Here is a 22,586-nt window from a genome sequence, read left to right as displayed (position 1 = left end):
GGGTCCTGTGCCAGCATTACAGCTCTGCAGTTTTTTTTTCATCTCTGACAATAGCGAGTGTGACCAAGCCACTGAGAAAAAGAAAAACGACAGAACAGCAGGAGCGAGCAGACACTTTTCTCAGCTCTCCAATGTAAAGTCGCTTTTATTCGCGCCGCTGCTCTTCAGGTTTTGAGGTTTTACAGCGTCTTCAGCTGTGTCAATGTCAGCGAGGTGTTTTTTTCTTCCTTTTGCTCGTTTCCGCCCTCTTCCTTCCACTCCCCTTTCTTATTTCTCATAGTTTGTTTTTGTCAGATTTCCAGCACTCTATTGAGGCCTTTCTTTTCACCCTTCTCTATCCCATCATGCAGCCCCCTTTCTTGCCCCCCCCCCCCCCCCCATTCCACTCCAAAAACAGTGCTGTGGTCGAGCAGTGGTTGAATAGGAATAATATTTGCTGTACTTTGCCGCCTTCCTGGTCCTATTCTCTTCTAACTACGAGGCTTATTTTTAGCCACATGCAGGGTTTGGTCATTTCCTGCGGCTGGTGTCGTCTGACATTTGCAGTTTGGAACTTAAATTGAGGTGATCACGGTTATGGTGCTTGTCCAAATGATGTGATCTGTGACTGGTGGTTCGTTTGTCTTAGAACAATTGTTGATTGGCAAAGCCTGTGTTACATGCTAGTCTTCGTGTCTGGAGATTGTGTCTGCAGGCAGATCTGGGTGTAATAGAGAGTAAAACGTATTAATCATCATTACCAGGAAAACATCCACCCATTACTCCTGAGGAGGAAGAGGGGAGTAACACTTTTCCACTGATACAGATCTGTGTAGAGTAGTATCCTTTTTGAGTTAGTTTTAAAATACACCACATTAAATCATATGTGAATGATTTAATTCAGAGCTATACATTGGACAGAGACTGAATGATGGTAAATAACAGTAAATACCCTTGAGGGTGTTGGTATTTCAACTAGGGGTGTTACAATATTCGAACCGAATCGGAAAACCGCTATACAAAACTCATGATTCGAATCGCGATACTCTCCTTGAGTTCCAAACACACCCCGCCCCCTGCTACCCCGGCCCCGCCCAGCCCGGGTCAATCGACCTCATGTCTTATGTGTACAGTACACATACACAATGAATTCAGTGTTGTAGCCTAACCACCATTAACACCAAATAACAAGCTCTGTGTTTTGTTACTTTCGATAATAAGCAAGGTGTAATCTATGGAATCTTGTTTCGGCCACAGAATGAAAAATAAAAAAGGTAATTGTGACTTTTTATCTCACAATTCTGACTTTTTTTCTCACAATTGCAAGTTTACATATCGCAATTCTGACTTTATTTCTCAGAATTGCGAAATGTAAAGTCAGAATTGTGAGATATAAAGTCAGAATTGCGTGTTGTAGAGTCATAATTGTGAGATATAATCTATTCTGAGGGGGGAAAAAGTTATTCATTTTTTCCTGTTTGAATTGGCCTGATAACTCGCAATTGCGAGTTTATATTTCACAATTCTGAGAAAAGATGTCAGAATTTTGACATATAAACTCGCAATTATGTGTAATAAAGTCAGAATTGAGAGATGTAAAGTCACAATTGTGAGAAAAAAAGTCAGAATTGTGAGAAAAAAGTCGCACTTCTGTCATTTTTTCTCAGAATTGGGACACTCAGTTCTGACTTTATATCTTGCAATTCTGACTTTATAACACGCAATTGCGACTTTATTTCTTACAATTCTATTTCTCGCAATTGTGAGATAAAAAAGTCACAATAATTTTTTTCTTTTTATTGAATATCTTTAAAATTCTGTCTATTTGATCACGAAATTCAAACAATAAATGCCGTTTTGGCGCTCTATGATGTGGCGTGACGGATCGCTGTAGGCCTAGTAGGCTCCTCATTTCAAGTGGCAGCGCGGCGCGCGAGTAAACGCGATCATCTCCTCCTCAGTTACAGAAATGGACACCTGAAGGTATGTTGAAAGATACAGTATACTTACTGAAAGGCATCATAACTTGAGTAATCGCTCAATCAGTGTTTCATCAGTGGAAAGACGTCAATAAAAAAGCTTGTCACTAGCATTATATTTACCTCAACAGGCAAGTGATTCAGTGTCCACAACTTTGGTTCTTATAAATGAACTCTTGCACTAAATAAATGCACTGTGTTAGCCTATATATTATATTTTACTTAACCTGTAATGATATCTTAATTATTTAATGTATGTTTAAAATATCTTTCATGAAAATGACAACTGTGTAAATTAGTATATTCCAATAACAAATAGAGGGTTTTCACCGACGTCACATTCTGGGCGGTAACCCGGATGAGCAGCCATTATGGAGGCATTCGGATGTAAACAACAGCATGGACTGCACTGTTTTTGTTTACTGAACACATTGTTACACTAAAAAAACACAGAAAACCCCATGGTAGGTGCGAAATGGTTGGTTTTTTTGCACTCTTGGTCTGTACCGATTAGTACAGACCAAAACTCGACCATTTTTCAGCAGAAATAATCAGCCAAATTTGCGAGTCCGTTCAGTTCAATGGTATTGTTTATGTTCTGTGCCTCCAAAATGGCCGACTTCCGGATTGATGACGCGTCGTGAAAACCCTCTATTAGAGTAAAAACACAAGTTAATGCAAAAACTGCCTTATGTTCAGTTTACATGTTTTCATACAATGTGTTGTGTGTTGATTATTATATCTAAAAAATAAATAGCATCTGAATTTAGGTTAAAAGTCTAGGCTACCACCTTTAATGTGGAATGTGTGGCTCCCTATATAGTTTACAGCATTAACAGATTTTTTTTAAATCTTTGTGAAACGTTTAATTGAATTAATTTGAAGACGAAGACAATTTTTTTCATTAAACCACTGTTTAAATTTTTTTTTTTAAATTCTAAACCGAACCGAACCGAGACGTCAAAATCGTGGGAAAGCCGAACCGTCAGTTTTGTGTATCAACCCCTAATTTCAACCAAGGGTGACAGTGATGAAGATTTTTTACCAGACCCAATAATTAATAGGGTTTCCCTTTTTTAATGATCTAAGCGCATGGTCTGAAGCGCATGGCGGGAAAAATGGTCGGCGCATCCGTTGCATGATCTGAAAGGGTTGCCCCCATGAGTAATTGGGGTGTTTTGGCAGGTAACATGAAACTAACCAAGCAGAGTCACATCTCCCATTCCCTTTAAAATTCAATTGCGCTTATGCAGACTGAAGGCTTCTCTAGCAAGGAAATGGATCAGCTCACGCGTGAGGTTAAAGCGTGCAAGGAGACCATCTACGGGACAAGTTGGATTTGACCATATCCACCATATAATGCTGTTGCGAATCCCTGTCCCTTTAATGTGACATTGCTTCGTAAGATTTATAAAAAGTGTCAAAGTCAGGACTAGTTTTATCATGTTGTTTTGTCTTTATTTGAACTTGACATAAAATGTTTTGCATGAAAAAAGTTGATATTCTTCACAATTTCTCCATTAAAAAATAAAGTCAAATGGGTTTAAAAAAACATGATATTGGGTCAATTATTCATTTACTGAGTGAATTGTCCCTTTGAATTTGTGCATTCACCATCCACTTCCTGACAGACTTTGGGGTTGTCAAAGTGATTTGATTTTTCTCTGTTGGATGTTTTTTTTTTATTATTATTATTTTTTTTACGTTGTAATGTAATGAAATCCATTGTTATGTCTTTTGGCCAAATACAAACTTGCATAACCCGCATAAAATCTACAGTGCAATGTTTGAGAAGCCGCTAGACCACAGCTCCAACACTAATGAAAGTAATTACTTTTTTTTTTTGTCTTTTTAAACAAGACATGAAGGGGAAAACAAAACATTTCATCAAGCTCAAGAATACATTACTGGTATGATCACAGTGCGGAGTCTAATTTAATCTGTAATGTTTAAATCCAAGGCCAGGACTCTCTAAACAGCTGTATCCCCTCTGGGAAAGGGGGGGTGGGGGTGTTGAGATGGTGCAGTCTTGGACCCCCTTCAGCGCATTGGGAGATTTAAGACCAGGATGAAAGAAACCTGGGCCACTCAGCGGTCACCACTCTCTGATTCATCTTTCTGGGAAAGAGCAGAGAGAGAGAAAACCACAGAAGGCTCCCTCCTTCTTTAGAGCTACAATCTCACTGACAGGCCAATCAAGACAACAGAGAGAGATAGACGGAGGGCGAAAAATGCTCAAGGCAAGTTTGTGGACAACAATATTATTCTAGCTAGTTTTGATTTTGGTGAATACTTCAGAAATGTGTTCGGACCACGATTCAAAATATAACACACGTGTACCATTCTCAGCATTGCCACAAGGGGAGCTATAGTGGGCATAAATGTCGACAGTTTTCTTTTATGGTCAGTTATTTTTCTTTCAGGTCAACAACTTATGGCAACAAGTTGGTAAGTCTTAACAAAGACCATATAATATCACAAAATGCGTCATTCATATTGTTTTGTATGGGGAAAAGTGCATCAACAACGTCACGTTCTGGGTGGTAACCCGGATGCGCGACCATTTTGGAGGCACTCGGATGTAAACAACAGCATGGATTGAACTGTTTATGTATACTGAATACAGTTTTACACCAAAAAATATGGAAAAAAAACACATGGTAGGTGCGAAATCATATAGAGAAGGACTTAGTACACAGGAGAGAGCGCACAATTTTGACAAACTAAAGTTAATATGTGGTAAAGGTCCGAACGAGCTAGCTTCTCTATCTTGTACTGCAAATCTTCCTTCTATTTCTTATCCCGAAATAGGCTACAGATTGTCAGTCCAAAAAAGCACACGAAACCGTTTCAAGCTACATTCAAATGTGGTTTGAAATCCTATTCACAAATCAGGACATTCAGTCTGAACGATCGGATTTCTGGTGGTATGTGACTCTCACGCCACGTAAAATGTAAACGTCAGATGTTGTTAGACAAAACATGCTCCAAGTCGCTGCCGAAACAATGCTGTGTTGTTGCAGTGCCGGACGAGTAGAAAATTATTATTTCTGAAACATATTTTGAAACCGGCCCAGACAAGAGCGTGAAAAAAGCTGTAACATTACATACCAGCCTCTGTTCTGCAGCTCAATACGCAGTAGTCCAGGGCGGCGGCTACACATTTCCATGTTGTAAAATTGAAATAAGACAACATCTCTATTGCAAATGCAAACCCCTCCATCAACGCAATGCCAGTGCCATATTGCCCAAGGGCTGCATGGACACTCAAAATCGGATCTGAACAGTTGCGATACACAGTGTGGACATCGTTTTAGATTAGATTCTAGTCGGATACAAAGATATTCGGATTTGGACTGACAGTCTGAATGTAGCCATAATTAACTATACGTCAACATTTTAGCCATAGTCAATGCCTCATTTACACATGTGAGCTGATGCTGTTCCTCTCTCAACCACAAACGCTTTTTTTCATCATTTTTTGGACTCTTCTCTTTAACTTTTGGTGGTCTATAGAACTCAAAATGTTTTTTTTTCCTCTGATGCGACCGATTAGTACAGACCAAAACGCGACTATTTTTCAGCAGAAATAATTGGCCAAATTTGCGAGTCCGTTCAGTTCAGTGGCATTGTTTATGTTCAGTACCTCCAAAATGGCCGACTTCCCGCTTGATGAAGTCCAGGAAGACATGGAAGTTCCAGGAAGTTCCAGATTGATGAAGTCCAGGAAGTTTTTTCAGGAATTCATGAAAACCCTCTATATGGCAGAAAGTCCCGCCTTCTAAATAAGAGACAATTGCAGATTGGTAAAGTCAGTGCGTCACTGCTGCTGCCATTAGAAGCTCCGGTTCCATAGAAACAGTCAGACACACGCTTCCACCACTGTGCATGAGCATTAGCTTGATCCAGTCTGAAAAATGTCCTTTTCCGTCATGATTCAAGTGTTTAGAAACTATTTTTTCAGATTTCATTATGTTTTCACTATGTTTTCAGATTTCATTGGTGATTTAAAATATGAAATTTAATTGTAAGGTTGACAAACAATTTTGGTGAATTTGATGTTTCCACAATTAAAGAGATAGGAGCTGCACTTGCATGCCCGAGGGGCATTTCAAAGTTGGCTGCCGAGTGAAATGACTTGTCTTAAAGTGACATTGGTTTTAATTAGCACATCAGGTGCGTTAAAAAAAATTTGGTCAGATCGGATATCAATGCTTCTACAAAGATATAAGACAGTAAGATCTTTTACCTCTATGGGATTTGTTCCCATGTGTTAGTTCCCATGTGTTAGTTTGGTGTTTGACCCCATAAAGAGAGATCAATATGTTAATTAAAGACCAAAAGTCAAGAAGGACTTCTCATCTGGAAGCCTTTCCTGGAGACTGTTTCTTTGGCATTGTCACTTGCCTACCACATTCCTAAACAACCCCTGCAAAGACAAACATAGGTGATATCCTTTCCCTTCAAGGTTGAGTTACAGACAATCACTAGGACAGAACAATACATTCACACAGTGCAACTTGAGCTGAAAGAAACTTCTACATATGATTCATTGTTACATTTTAACACAGAGTAACCAAGAGTTACAAATGACAATATGTATATTTGTTAGTGGATACGTCGTTGTATTTGGCTTAGGCATTTCAGAATGACTAAAACAATATTGTAGATGGTGTGCAATGAGATTAGTCCACTGGTTAGTCCAGTTATCCAATCACCTGATCTGTTGCGGCAAATCGTTTCCATCCAGCATTTCTTTATGCGATACCTCAAAATTTGCATAAAAAATATGTGGATGGAAAGGTAATTATTGACCCTTGCATAGAGTGAATGGAATCATGCAAATGATAATAGGGGTTTACTTTTGCAATTTACAATTGCTTTCCTACTAATAGCAAACTGTACCATAGTTTACATTAATCAAACCCTACTGGTGTGTTTCATTGGTGCGCACACCCAAGTTCGGAAAAAAATGCTTTGACACATTTCAAACAAACCAAACTCTGGCATCAAACAGACTTACAAAAAGCTGCAGTTTGAAAGTGCTTTAACCGTCATTGCTCAAGTGTGCCTTTTTAAAAATGAGATAGTCCAGAAGTTCTTGAGGTTTAATCCTGCATCCAATCCACTGCGGCTCGTGGAGCTGTTCCACATGATTTCAGTTATTATGACATGCAGCCAATGGGGAATGAAATGCTTAACAAATGTAAAGTTAAAAAAAAAAAAAAAAGGTGTGATTTACAGTGTGATTTCACATGTTAATGAAAGCAGTAAAATAACCTACCAGGGGTTTTATGAATCACATCATTTCAGCTGTGGCCAAAGCTGTAATATTTGATCAGAATTCGCTTTCTAAACACTATTACTTGGCACAGTGGATTCTAAGTATCTTGGTCTAAAATCTAATGAGGGTGAAAACATCTCCTGCCAAGTCGAGGCCAAGTCATCTCCAAAACATGGTTAACAGTGGTCTAAACTGTGGCCATGAGAGCTTCGTCTTAGAAACCACGGGTTTCCATTTTGAGATTTACAATAATCTATCTCCAATCACATATATATATATATATATATATATATATATATATATAATGCCACAAGAGCAACTAAACTGTATTTCATGAACAAATTTGGTTGAGAGCCTAATAAACTTTCTTCAAAATATATTTCACAGCTCTGCTCTGTGGCAGTTATAAATTCATACCAAAGCTTCCCATGATCTCTATTTATCAAACAAATAAATACAATTCTGTTACATGCAGCTTAAGCCTGATTACGACTCTGACTCATTTAAGTAAAATAAAATACCTTCAATCATCTAATTAGCCAAATTATTTTGTACCATCAGGTTTGTTTGATTGGACACTGTTTTCTGTCCTGTATTTCATATTAAAAAGGGAAGCTGGGGCAGAACATCGAAGGACATATGCCTGTTTAGATAGCAAATAGGTTTGAGTTTATCACAGTCATTAACAAAGATTTGATTCTTGTTATTGATAGGCAAATGATATTAGGGGGAGGGACATTCCCATTCTAGAAAGCATCTGATTGGTAAATAGTCTGGACACCCCCACGAGTGCAAGATGAGTCATTAATATTTTTGGACCATACTTTCCCAGTAGAGACTGTACATTTTGAATGTGTAGAAGTTCTAAAGCCACGTTTAATCAAAGCCGGGTTAGAGAAACGAATTTTCCCCCCTCTCCGTTTTCAAATAATAACATTGGGCACAGACCCGCATAAAAACGCGGTCGAGCGCCATCATATCTATGCCAAACCTATGGGCGGCAATGTAGGGAGAAGGGTAAAGCCATGAAAGCCAATCAGAAGCCTCATAATCGACAAGAGAGAACCTAAAACCCTGTTTCTCCCAGTTGACACGTAAACGGCATTCTTAGAAATCTCCACTTTGGCCGGAGTTTTAGAAATATTCTTTTTCTGTGATAAAAACTGAGTTTTTGTGTAATTGAGAGGCCAAATCGCAGAGAAAAATTATTTGTGTTTTCCCTTCGTGTAAACGGGCCTTAAAAGATAATTTTGTCATAATCTAATCAATCTAATCAATCAATCACATGGCAGTTGGTTCAATGCATTCAGGTGTGTGGTCCTGGTCAAGACAATCTCCTGAACTTCAAACTGTGTGTCAGAATGCGAAAGAAAGCTGATTTAAGCAATTTTGAGTGTGGCATGGTTGGTGCCAGATGGGCCGGTCTGAGTATTTCACAATCCGCTCAGTTACTGGGATTTTCATGCACAACCATTTCTAGGGGTTACAAAGTATGGTAATGGCAGTCCTGTGGGCAAAAATGCCTTGTCCATCCGACTGTTACTATACTTGTACTATATAACTGTACTGTATTTTATTTTTATTTTTTTTATTCTAAACTTTCTTAGTTATTCGGATTTCTTTTGATTATTTTAATTTCTTCTATGTAAAGCACTATGAATTACCATTGTCTTGCCTTGTTGATGCTAGAGGTCAGAGGAGATTGGGCCTACAGATTCAAGCTGATAGAAGAGCAACTTTGACTGAAATAATCACTCGTTACAACTGAGGTTTTGCATTTGTGAAGCCACACACACAACCTTGAGGCTACAGCAGCTGAAGACCTCACCGGGTACCACTCATCTCCACTACAAATAGGAAAAGGCTACAATTTGCAAGAGCTCACCAAAATTGGACAGTTGAAGACTGGAAAAATGTTCCCTGGTCTGATGAGTCTCGATTTCTGTTGAGACATTTAGATGGTAGAGTCAGAAATTGCCATAAACAGAATGAGAACATGGATCCATCGTGCCTTGTTAACACTGTGCAGGCTGGTGATGGTGTTGTAATGGTGTGGGGAATGTTTTGTTGGCACACATTAGGTTAGGCCCCTTAGTCCCAATTGTGCATGGTTTAAATGCCACGGCCTACCTGAGCATTGTTTCTGACCATGTCCATCCCTTTATGGCCACCATGTTCCTCTGATGGCTGCTTCCAGCAGGATAATGCACCATGTCACAAAGCTCAAATCATTTCAAATTGGTTTCCTGAACATGACAATGAGTTCACTGTACTAAAATGGCCCCCACAGTCACCAGATCTCAACCCAAAAGAGCATCTTTGGGATGGGCTAACATTTATAAAGAATGCTTTCAGCACCTTGTTGAATCAATGCCACATAGAATTAAGGCAGTTCTGAAGGCGAAAGCGGGTCAAACAGCATTAGTATGGTGTTCCCATAATCCTTTTGGTGAGTCTATATGGAGGGGGGGGGGGGAACACATTTTAATTGCATTGGTGTGTGGTGTCTATAATTTGTATTTAATTCAGAATATCCATTCAAACTTAAAACACACATTTAAGTTTAAAAACAGCTTCATTTCTGTCCTTACAAAGCAGAATCTTTCTCCTTTAAACAGGAGAGCTGGAATTAAATCTCTGAGAGTGGAGCCCCTGAGGGAGAAAGAGGGGAAGTGAAGGAGAGAGGGAGAGGCTGAAGAGGAAGGATTTTGTCAGGACTTCATAAACACGTACATAGAGAGGAATAACTATGCCAGGATTAAGACTGAGGAAAACTTTCCAGAGCTGGTTTGAGTCTTGCATGCAAGCAAGAGAGAGAGAGAGAGAGACCAGAGCCCCCAGTCATTAGGTTTACAGTAAGGCCAGCCAAACAACAATGACACACTATAGTGAGAAGGTGGATACAACTATAGGGGTGAAAAAGAATATAGAGAGAGAGAAATATCAAGAAATAATGCTTGTGGAAATACATTTTGAGGATCCAAAGCAGATGCTGATCTTGATGATAAGATGAAACTGTTTTTTATACATTACATTCAGCTTGAGGAAACTTTAGCATGACTTCAGCTAAATTAAACACAGGCCCTTGGTAGGACATACCCAGTATGAATTATGACAGAATGAGATAATGGAAAAAAAACAACAACACAAAAATAGCAGATTACATTCACTTGCCAGGTAAGAGTGTAAAAAGACAAAATGTTGAACAATTGGAAAAAGATGAAATACTGGATTGGAAAAGAAGCAGGTATTGAATAGTACTGAAAAGCAACAGATGCGGAAGTCTCTGCCAAGGCAAGTAAATTCAACTAAAGGTTAAAGCCAACATTAAATGCTGCTTCCAAAACCCATCTTATCTGATGCAGGACGTTCAGTTACTACGTTTACATGTGTACCAATGATGTGATTATTTCCAATAATCCGAGTAAGGGCTAAATCGCAGTAAGATGCTACATGACAAAAAGCAAACTTCTTCAGTCCCGTTTACATGCAATTTCCATTAATTCATCTTCATTTATATAGCACCTTAAACAATGTAGATTGTTTCAAGCAGCTTTACAGAGCTTTACATTATTCTGATTATTGCTAAGAACATTCAAATGTGGGTGCGTGTCTCTAATGTCTCAATTTCAATGTTTTCGACTATTAATACACTGCATTATATTCATGTCGCACAATGCTGTCAACACTGAATTCATTTTCTCCAGCATCACAAAAATGCGATGCCTTCTTTCCCGCCATGTTTACACATTTGCACATAACTGCAGGAGCATGAAATGCATCCGTGTGCGTCACAAGTCAAGTCACAAGCACATTCACAAGCACATTCACACTTTAAATAAACCGTTTACATGCCTGTTTATTATGAATAAAATTGGTATATGCTTCGTATTTTATTACGATTATGGTTGCTACGATTATAAGCTAAATCACATCAATATGATAGAAGTATTGTGTTAATATGAGGTAAAGATTCGCCTAAATGTCATTATAATTGCGTTATAAGGGTGCATGCTAACGTAGTCAATGATAAAATTGTGATGGGACATTTTGTTGCAATGAAAGCAGTGACAGATACTGTGACATATCAGAGTAATTTCACAGTATTTCACAGTATTTCATACTGTGACATATCAGAGTAAAACAGATTATTGATTTTTTTTATTAACATTTGTTGATTGGATGAAGACAGATCTGAATGCAAGTTTGCAGGCAATTGTAATAAAGGGGTGGGGTTTAAGCAGATTAAATAATTGGAAAAATAATGCAATGTAACCAGAGAGAAGATGGAAAAGTTACGACATTCTGAAAACTGAACTAATAAAATGAAACATGCATTGGTAAATCGGTAATAACATTAAAATATCAATTAGATGCATTAAGAAAATAGGGAGTATTTCCATTTCACGCCAACGTTAGAGCAGCAAATGCAACTTCTGTCCGTTTAACGCATTATACTTCTTTCAAATCTAATGTTTTGGGGGTAATTGAATGTTTTCTTACTTGTAAAAAGAATACAGGTTTATTAAAAGGTTCTGTGGAATACCTGAATCTGATTGGTCAATCGCACAATCTAGTGGTATATTATTCACAGAGAACAACTTCTGAAAACAGATAACACATGCAGGCTCATCCGGGTTACTAGTCAGCAGTGCTTGCTACGAACAATTTTTTCCTTGAGGATGTTTTGCGTTTGGTGAGCTAATAAAATATTAAAACTCAGTCAAATCTTTTTTTTTTTTGTGTGTGTGTGTGTGTGTGTGTGTGTACAGTTATGTCATCCAGTATCGTGAACTGTTTTATACACTTTTGGATTATACACTCAAAATAAAAATGCTCCACCACAAAACACCACAAAAATGCTGGGTTGTTTTAAAATATGGACAAACCCAGCCATTGGGTTAAAAATGTAATTTAAAAATATAACCCAATGGTTGGGTTTGTCCATATTTTACCCAAAATTGGGTTAAAACAAGTACACATTGATGGCCTAAGACATGAAACGAGCGGTTTGTGTGAAAAAACGAACAGTATTTATATCATTTTTACCTCTTGTAACCACAGCCACGTCAAAGTGATCTGCGCGAGTGCCGGAAAGCGCCGGAAGTGATCTCTTGCACGGTTGCGAAAAAAAAATCTGATATATCAAAATTGTCTTCCATTGCAATTTCCTGTATATCTAAATATGTTTACATCTTCACAGTGAAGGGCAACACTTCTGAAATCTCTTTGTAAACAATGAGTGACGTACATGTGCGAGAGATCACTTCCGGGACTTTCCGGCGCTTGCGCAGACAGAAGCGCCCTCGGCCTCAGAGTACTTGGACGTGACTGTGATTACAAGAGGTAAAAACTATTTAAATACTGTTTGTTTTCTTACACAAACCGCTTGTTTTGTGTCTTAGGCCATCAATGTGTACTTACATTTACGAGTCATTAAATCATGTTTAATTTGGACTCTGTGCATGCTCTTTAAGGAGGACCCCATATAACTCCATTATATGACTGACAGACAAGAATGGTTTGACCTAAAAATATCAAAATTGAAAATACTGTGGAAACAAAGACATCTACATCATTGATGCCCTTGAGTTAAGCTAAAACATATCAAAAATTAATTTCAAAGTGAACTATCCCTTCAAATGTTCATCTAGTTTGAACTTGCCCCGCTATAGCAACTGCTCTCTTGCGGAAGCTTTATGTTTAAAGGGCTAAAAAATATTAAGACTCAGATCAATATTTCGTGTCTAATTAGGGTGACCACCATCAAACGAACCAAATGTGGGACAATTATAAGTTTGTGTGGGACAATGTGGGACATGTTACCAACTCTAAAACATACCCAGAAACTGTTATATAATGTCTATCTAAATTGATAAAAACATTTATATTCTGCCTTTCAGCTGATAAAAATGATTTGTTCTTTAGTCCCTTCCAGAAAAAAAAAAATCTGTCATTTAAATTCAACATCACTGAGCCCAAAGGCAGCAGGAATCATGTATAAATATTTTAAAAACAGTTCTGACCAAGTCCAACATAAAGGGAATTCTGCGCAGGTTCTGGCGTACGCACGGTTTTAAAAGTCTGAATATTTTTTTGCCTCCAAAATTTGGCTTTCGGGCGCACGTACACTTTTAGTGAGGATTCTACGCACAGTTTTATAAATGAGGCCCCTGATTACCCTGTCTGTGGTTTATTCTAATATAATAACCCACTGGATGTACATTATCCCCTACTTAAGACCCCCCAACTTTTCTTTTCACTTCCTTTGTGGGGAGGTTCCTTAATTAGGTTGGACAGAACCCCCCTCCCCCCCATATTTTATTCATACCCTGGCTAAACTAATGGGAAATGTTGCAGCTGGTGTGACTGGTTTTCCTATTATTATTTATGATGAGAGTATGTTAATGAATATTTGTACCCTGTATACTCCATACATGTGGTTCTCTGTCATGTTTTTCCACTTTGAGTTGACACAGGCACTGCTCCAGGCGTGCATATGACATGTTTAGTGAGGACTAAAACCGTGCCAAAAGGACTTAAGAACACCTCCCATTTCAAGCAGTTTAATCTCACTGGTACATGGCAGAGATGTATTTTTTTTTTAGGGGCTTGTGGCTTACGCGAACAGAACAGTGAGGCTTGCTACTCCAGATGACAGTATGATAGTGATGGCTGTTTTCCTTGGCTCTGGTGGCCAGGCTGGCGTGCACAAAGCTGATTTAGGCCCTGCCCTATCCTCCTGGACTTGACGGCTGCCTTTCACACTGGGTGTAAAATACTGTCTAGGGATGTATTTCTGGTATGAAATATGGATGAGAGCCTGTGCATGTGCATTTAGGCAGGGAGAGGTGAGAGAGAGGTCACTGTTCACTTTGCCGCCACAGACTTGGAGGCCATCCAGCGCAAAAGAGACAGTGGCTTTTTCTCCCCCTCTCATTCTGCTCTGCTTAGGGACGATGTGTGGCGATATGAGGCATGAGAAAAGCGCACACACGTGTTTTGAGCGAGAGCTCAGGAGGTATGCTGGCTATGGAAAGCATGAGCAGAGATGGGAATGTCTCTGTGATCTAAATGAGAGACTCGTAACTGGGACAGTTTTTTTATTCACCCCATTGACCAGATCGTCGTCATCAAAGAGGAAAACAAATATGAACAACCGAATCCAACGGACAGAACTCGATCTGTACACGCAGCGTGCTATAAAGAGCAGAAAACGAGAGTGTTGTTTTCAGAGATCAGCTTTCATCGATGGTCCGGCCGTGTTTGCGATTTGAATAATGCAATTTTCAATAAAGTAAACATAAATGGCCTTCTTTCGTCTGCTCAGCCCTCTTGTCCAAAGGATACATTCAATTATTCACAAGCTTTGGGTGGGTAATGTGTAATTGATAACCTGCATGCTATTTATATTTCATTTCAAAAGGACAAATAATACTGGTGACCTCCAGATCATGTGAAATTCTATGATGGATTATTATGGAACAAGATTAGATGCTTTTTGTTATTTAAGTCAATATGAATACACAATTGCTTCCAACAATCTATTAAAAAATGTCAGGTGGGATTTTATCCAACAGGATTGGATAGTAAAATGTTGATTGGAGGTCAACCAACTATGAGTGTTATTTTAGAGGTGGAGGCTGATAAAAAAGTATTTCAAAGATATATTATTTTCCATTGCAATGACATGCGCTGATGAACTGTGCACAAAAGTGTCAGTAATGTACATTAAGTTGAAGGGATAGTTCATCTAAAAATGACAATTCTGTCATCATTACTACTCAACCTCACATGGGAAGCTTGTTTAAAGGGATAGTTCACTTTGAAATACATTTTTGATATGTTTTAGCTCACCTCAAGGGCATCCACAATGTAGGTGTCTTTGTTTCCACAGTATTTTCAATTTTGATATTTTTAGGTCAAAGCATTCTTGTCTGTCAGTCAAATAATGGAGTTATATGGGGTCCTCCTCAAAGAGCATGCACAGAGAAGTCAAAATTAAACATGATTTAATGACTCGTAAATGTAAGTACACATTGATGGCCTAAGACACAAAATGAGCGGATTGTGTGAGAAAACGAACAGTATTTATATCGTTTTTACCTCGTGTAACCACAGCCATGTCCAATTGATCTGAATCAGTTGTCCAATGTCCAACTTAACCATGTCCAACGTTCCGCTGGAAGTGATCACTTGCGTGTGTACGTCACTCATTGTTTACACAGAGATTTCGGAAGTTTTACCTTTCACTGTGAAGATCTAAACATATTTAGATATCCAGGAAATCGCAATGGAAGACGATTTCGATATATCTAAATATGTTTAGCGAAAGGTAAAACTTCCAAAATCTCCGTTTAAATGTTATAAGATATAAACTTTCAGATATAAAAGTCAGAGTTGTGTGATATAAAGTCGCAATTTTGACTTTTTTTCCTCATTTCTGAGATAGTCAGAATTGCGAGATGTAAACTCGCAATTGTGAGAAAAAAAAGTCAGAATTGAGATAGATAGATAGACTTTAATTGTCATTGTACAGTTGTACAATGAAACGCACCATTGCGAGTTATAAAGTCCAATTCTAAGAAAAAATACTTTTTTCTTTTTTCCACACACAATTGCGATTTTATGTCACGCAATTCTGACTATAACTCTCAAATGCGACTTTTTACCATGCAATTCTGAATGTAAACTCAGTGTGATAAAAAGTAAACTTGTGAGATAAAAAGTCACAATTACCTTTTTATCTTTTTTTATTCTGAGGCAGAAACAAGCTTCCATACTAAACAGTTGTTAGGCATTACTAACTTCCATAGTATATATATTTTCCCCCACTGTTTTGATTTCACATTGACTTTAAAGCATACCTGGGACATAATGTCACAACTTGACAAATACAGCTAATAAAAGATGCATGCATATTAAGTCCATACTTATAATCCAAATAATGACCAAATGAAAGAAACCAATTTGTGATCATTTCTATTTACTGCATGGAATACACTCAATATTTTATTAATATTATTAAGACAATGAAGCATTCACAAAGCACCAAGAGTGACATCTACAAGGGCATTGGCTGTAACAAAACAGATTATGCAAAGAATAAAACAACAGAGTCCAAGAAAATATGCAGAGGTGGAGAGGACAAACAAAATACAAAAACTATAAAGTGAACATTTTTTTTAAACACCTCTTTCATCGAGATACTAGGTAACTGAATGAGAAAAGAAGGTTGAAGGGAACAGAGAACAATATTTGGTGATACTGTATGATTAGAGATTGGTTAATCTGTGGCAGCTGAGAAGGCTGTTGTGATTGGTCAGAATGTATAAGGCGGTGAAGGAGGCAGAATGACAACCATTAGCCCCCATCATCATCATCATCATCAAGCCCTGTCACCACAGCACCCACACATAAACTGCTACGAGCGTGCACGTATAGCATTAAAGTGACATTAGATCGCAACCATGGTTACATCACACTCATTGTGTATTAGAGATACAATTTATGTAAAAATAACAATTCATCAAGTGCTACTCTGCTTCGACTAACTCCTTTTGCAACAAATTTTGGCACCAAAGTTGCAAAGATCAGAGGGCTCATTTATAAAACCAGATTTAATCCTAAATTCAGATTTAATCCTAAAGTCCATGGATTTGATCCTGCGTAGGAACAAATTAGGATCAAGGAAGGCTGAAACTGTCATGGCAATATTCTTTTATGTACAAGTGAAAAGCATGCATAATGACCTTTTTGCTGTATTTTCTGTAGACTTTTTATTGATACAATTGCAAACTGAACAATAGACTAAATGAATAAATAAATTGAAATGTTCACACACACAAAATAGCACTGTTCAAATTTTGTTGCATTGAATGATGGCAGAGACCAGTTCATCAATTTATCATCTCATTTTCAGTTTTAATCATGGGTAATGATCATACTTTCACATTTAGGATGATAATACGCATGCTTCATAAATGAGGCCCCAGAGCTTTACACGTTGGCACTAAAGGAGAGCTGAAAGAATTATGATCTAAACAGAAGGATTAGTAAGTTCAAGATCAATGGCTGCCCTGCCAGAGTCTGTAGAATAAAGTTCACTCTATAATTTACTTGTACACCTCAACATCAAACAAATATGGGTACATTTGAGTATGTGTGAATTAATATAATTTTTTTTTTCACTGGCTAGTTTGCAAGCAGGTTCTATATTTGACATGGTCATATGGTCAGTATGTGCTACAGTGGCTGACAAATTCCCATGGGGAAAAAGGGCAGAAAGAACATCAGACTCCTCTGTATAGAGAAGCGGTTTCAGAATGATCTAGTTGTTAACCATGAAAACAAAGACAAAGCATCCCCAGGCCATAAGCACAAGACACAGCTCATAGAAATCTCAAAACAACACTCCTCACTGTAATCTTTGTTGACTTCTGCAGTAAAGGCAACGAACCAGGCCTGAGTTGCTGAGAACACTATGTTGGATTAGTTTGGTGTGTTATACTTCCCTCATAATACTTTCTCTAAACTATTAACTAAATAACGACTGTGGTTTCAAACACGGCCCCATTCCTCGCATGTTCCTCAATGGAGCACTGTGTGTGTTAGCTACTTGCTAATGCTAACTTTAGCATAGCATCCAGACTAGACAAACAATATGCTCTCTGCTTTCAGCGCTACATATCCAAGAAAGAGGGTGATGCTGAGGATGTGGTCAGACTGGGAAGGAAGAGGAAAAATTAGAGCAAAAAGTACCTCTCTTCTCTATCTTCACAGCACCCATCAAGAAACACAGAGTGGTCTTTTTTGCAGGTGGTAAATTTAGAGGCTAGCATATTAAATTTAGCCTGTGATTAGTGCCTGTAAGGCAGGGCAGGGTGTAACTCTGCCAGGAGAGACTCGCTCACTGTGCAGTGGCATAGAAAGTCCCAAATGACTATATGAGTATGCCAGAGTTTAAAAAAAAAAAAAAAGCAAAGGATTTGGTGAGGAAGGCTGTCACTAAGCATTTAACAGCCCGCAAACCAACACCCTTGAAAATTATGCTTTCTGCCATAAATGCAGCTGTTTACATCTGAGCTCATTCCTGAAATGGGAAAAGAGCATCATGTATGTCTGCTGAACACCTTCAGCATCGTTGAGCCTTCATGTTTTAAAATTTTTGTTTTTTTGTTTTCGTCGTAGGTTACAGTGTTGTCCTCAGAAGATAAAACCATGGCATTACAATGTTACCATATCCTTACAAACATGAAAAACTGGATTAAACATAGTTGTCAAATATAAACTATAAGTGTTTTTTTTTTAACAATAAAATCCTGCTTTAACTAGCCTAAGGTGGTTTTAGCTGGTGTGTCAGCCTGGCAAAGCTGCCCTTCAATTGGTCAATCTGGTCTCCCAGCCTGACCAGAAGAAAAGTGCCTACAACATGGGAGACCAATTAAAACCAGCAAACCGGCTTAGGCTGGTTTCAGATGGTTTTTCTTCAGCAGGCTAGGCTCGGGAGAAGCTGAGAAACTGCTAGCGGTGGTTAAGTGCTCTGTCTGTAGATTCAATGAAAGGTATATTATTCTCAAAGCTAAAGTCTTAAAAGCAGATGACATCATCTGACATGTACAGTTGACATAACATGAGCCTGTATACAGAGCATACAGTGTGCAGGGTGGAAGAAATTTTAAGATGGTTGTTTTGACTTTTAATTCAGGACATTAAAGTGGAAAAATAGAGAGATTGTTTTTCTTAAATTAACAAAATTACTTCCTTTCAGCGACAACTGAGGCATGTTCTGAAATAATTTAATTGCAGTTCAAATAAATGGCTTCAAAATGGGCGCTATTCTGCCAGAAAACTGGACACTATTAATTAAGCTATTGAGCTCAATATAAATAATCAAGAGGCATGGTGGAAGATTTCTCATTCACAACAACAACCTAGAGATACACACCTTTGGTCACTGATCATCAAAATTCTGCTAAATGTATCAGTTTTACATAATTATGCATGGCCTGACGTCTGCCTGAAACTTAAAAGTCTACCATTGCAATGCTGAACATCTGATATTAAACATGAGCATGAATTTGTTGGCCTTAAATGAAACTTGTGTGTAAAGCCAAGAACATCAAAAGTATAGAGTTTTAGAACTATGTTGTTTACAGTGTTCAGGGAATCTCAGTCACTAGTGCACACAATTATGACAAGGGAAGCATAGCCGCATGCTTCATAATGAATAAAAGTGCAACATTATCAAGTGAAACACCACACTTTATAACAGAACTGGACATCAATCCAACAAACAAAATATATACGCAGTAATGGCATTTGTGTTCCAAGGGAAAATAATCTTAGAGGCATCTATACAAGTTTTACAGAGGACTTTCTTGGTCCATTTCCGGTTGTTGCATAACCATGTTAGCTAAAATATAGCTTTGAGCAAATACCATATGCACAGGCAAGGTAAGAGATACTTGACACTAACATAAACTTCGGGTGACTCGTGCCGGGAAAATGGGGGATTAAACTGACATCCTATGAATAATGTCCATAAAAAAAAAAAAAAAATTACAGACAACCAATGCATGTACTTGAGTCTTTAAGTCATTGTGTGGTACGCAAACAACAATTAAAGTGCCCATTAAAATGTCATTTTAGACTGTCAATGATAAAAATGGAAAATAGAATTAGATGAAATAGATTGTTTAAAACAAGAATTATGTTACGATATGACACTACAGGAGGGCCCAGAATTAAATAATCTGTCCTTTCTATCATATGGCACATGATGAACTGTGCCCGTGTTCCCACTCTAGGGCCACTGAGTAAAAGGAAAAAGTAGCTTTTTGCATATAGTAGCTCCTTCCTCCTCAGACAATTTATTCATGTCTTTCACTTCTGTCTGCCTTGATTTAAAAAAATAAAACATGCTTAGTTCTGAGAAGTGCATGTATAACTGTGATTCAGTCCTCGTACACAAGGCTCAACAAGTGCTGTCTCTGGGAACTTAACACTTGTAGGAGGGTGCTGTAAAGCATCTTGACGATATTGCTGATAAATTAGCCATTATTTAGCAAATAGTCATATAGTTAACGTGTCTAGATGTTTAACATTAAGTTTTAGATAGTAGCAGATATCCAGGTTATCAAGAGTTCCAAGATTATTTGATGAATATATTTTAATCACTGGACTAAGCTAATATAGATTTCATCCTTTTGCCTCACAAATTAGGCTAATTAATAAAACAACACTCAGTTAACCTGCTCAAAATAGCGTAAAACACTAGAAGATAAAATGCAGGAGGCATGCTAGTGAAGATCTACTGGATATAAGGTCATATGAAAAGAGCAGAGAGAATAAGACCGTCTCATTCTCAGCATGCTCAACACTTCAGCACATAAGCTAGCTTGACAGAATGTACTGCATTGAATCATATGTATGGATTCCATGTGTGGTATTTGCAGGATTAAACTGCCGGAAGTTCATAACATCCCCTTTTGCCTTGTTTCTAAAGCCAGCAGTTTGATTGATAATATGAGACACAGACTCCTCTGGCGGAAAAGCTCTTGCCCACACTCCTGCCTTTCTCGGCACAGAACCAGACCTCATTTGACCTTGAATGGCGGCTCTCTCTCTAGCCAGCGCACACGGACTTTCTGTTTGTAGTGATACTCTTTGAGGAAGTCCTGCATGGTTGGAGGCAATGGCAAGGCCCCAATGCCATCGTAGGTGGTGCATCTGCAGATGGCGGCGCGCGCCAGGTGCTGAAGGCTGAAAGGGAAAGTCCGGTGTAAGGGAGCAGTGAGCAGGGGCTCAAAGAACATACAGGCACTGGGGTCTTTATAGTGCTCAAGCAGGCCTGTTACCGTGGAGGAGTGGAAGACACAGGGGTCATGCGCATCAAAACTAAAGTTGTGATTCCATTGTTCAATGCGTGCATGCAGTGAACGATTGTAGCGTCGAAAACTGACGGAGAATAAGTAGTCCTCCTGTGCAGAGTCACGTAGCAGGAAGGTTCCTTCTGGCCGGCCGTCCAGCAGTGCCTCTGCTTGGTACCGGTCCATCACCCCCCAATAGCAAGGAAGTGCAGTTATGGCCTGTAGGTCAGGAACCAAACAATGGATATAGTCAATCTGTGTGTGGACCTTCCAAGGCCCTGGCTGTCTGGAGCAGTGGGTGTCTCCAGAGGCATGCCTCTGCTTGGGCCTTCGTGTCTGTAAGCAAAGGGTAGTTGAGTCCTCCTCAGAGTCACAGTCAACAGTGTGAGATGGCACTGCCAAACTCGCTGCAACTTGTGCGGCAATTCCCGATAACCCCCCAGAAATGGAGGAGACTGTTCCCAGGCTCCTGCCCTCCACAAGTCCGTCCCCAACAACAGGAGCCATCTTTGGTCCCAGTTTATAGAGGGAAGAGGTCTGTGAAGTTGCCTCCAGTGTATGGATCTGGGCATTTGGAGGGGGATCCACTCCTTCCTCTATGCTAAGTCTACGCCGTTCACGCAGTCTCTCCTCCTCATCCTCAGGGGAAGAATGTGCTGAATCAAATGCATCCAAAAGAGCAGTTGAGGAATGAGGGCTGACTGGTGCTGTATGTTGCTTAATTAAGTGCCACTTGTTGGCTAGATCTGAACCAGGTGGGAAAGGGCATGTTTCAAGCATCAGTTCCGTCAGGTGGATCTTACGTTTGGAGGACACCTGGCCTTTGGCTGACTGAGAGCGGCTGTGCGTGGTGAGAGGAAGGCACAAGCCTACGGTGTCTCGAAGTCGCTGCCGCAGAGAACGGTTACTAAGGCTGCGCCCACTGCTGCCAGCTCCTACAGAATCATTAATCTCTTGGATGGAGCTAACTCCATAACGGCGCTCTCTCCTGGCTGTACTTCCTCTTGAGCGTCCCATTCGCCTGTCAGCCTCAAGTGAACTTTGTGTTTTAGTTGAGCAAGAATGTTTCTTTTTACCTCCCCAGGGAGCATGACGCGAGTAGGAGTCCCTACGCACAAGGGGGGCCCTCCTTGCATCATCGCTTTCTTTGTCAATGGAGATTTCTACTATCTGGGGTATATCTGCCACACAGTTATGGCCTCTGCGTCTTCCAGTAACCAGTGGGATTGGTGACAAAGTCCGTGAGGGTGTGGAAGACCTAGTTTCATAGGGTTCTGCATGTGCTCCCCTGCCCAAGTCCACCACACAGTGAACACAATCCAAGTCCTGGCTGCACAGACTGGACTCTGTGCCATCCTTGTTGAAGAGGGCTTGGCATCTACTCCTGAGGTTACCCCACATCTTGCCCACTTTCTCCATAGATTGGAGACAACCTATCAGGGAAACAAAAAAAACAATGAAAATGCTGTTTAT

General features: G+C 39.2%; 1 protein-coding gene across 2 annotated transcripts in view; it reads right to left on the bottom strand.

Moving 5' to 3' along the window:
- Window positions 1–18,539: 18,539 nt before the first annotated feature.
- socs5b (suppressor of cytokine signaling 5b) overlaps window positions 18,540–22,586 on the bottom strand; it is a 43,658-nt gene continuing 39,611 nt past the window's right edge. For both annotated transcript variants that reach the window (XM_039653270.2, XM_089117239.1), the window contains exon 2: window positions 18,540–22,546. In XM_039653270.2, coding sequence (XP_039509204.2) covers window positions 20,841–22,532 — 1,692 coding nt within the window. In that variant the 5' untranslated portion in view covers window positions 22,533–22,546 and the 3' untranslated portion in view covers window positions 18,540–20,840. The remainder of the gene's footprint in view (window positions 22,547–22,586) is intronic.

The sequence above is a fragment of the Pimephales promelas genome, chromosome 11, assembly GCF_988280905.1.
Source record: "Pimephales promelas chromosome 11, fPimPro1.hap1.1, whole genome shotgun sequence".
In the NCBI taxonomy this organism is placed as follows: Eukaryota; Metazoa; Chordata; class Actinopteri; order Cypriniformes; family Leuciscidae; genus Pimephales; species Pimephales promelas.
This window is presented reverse-complemented; position numbering and strand designations above follow the sequence as displayed.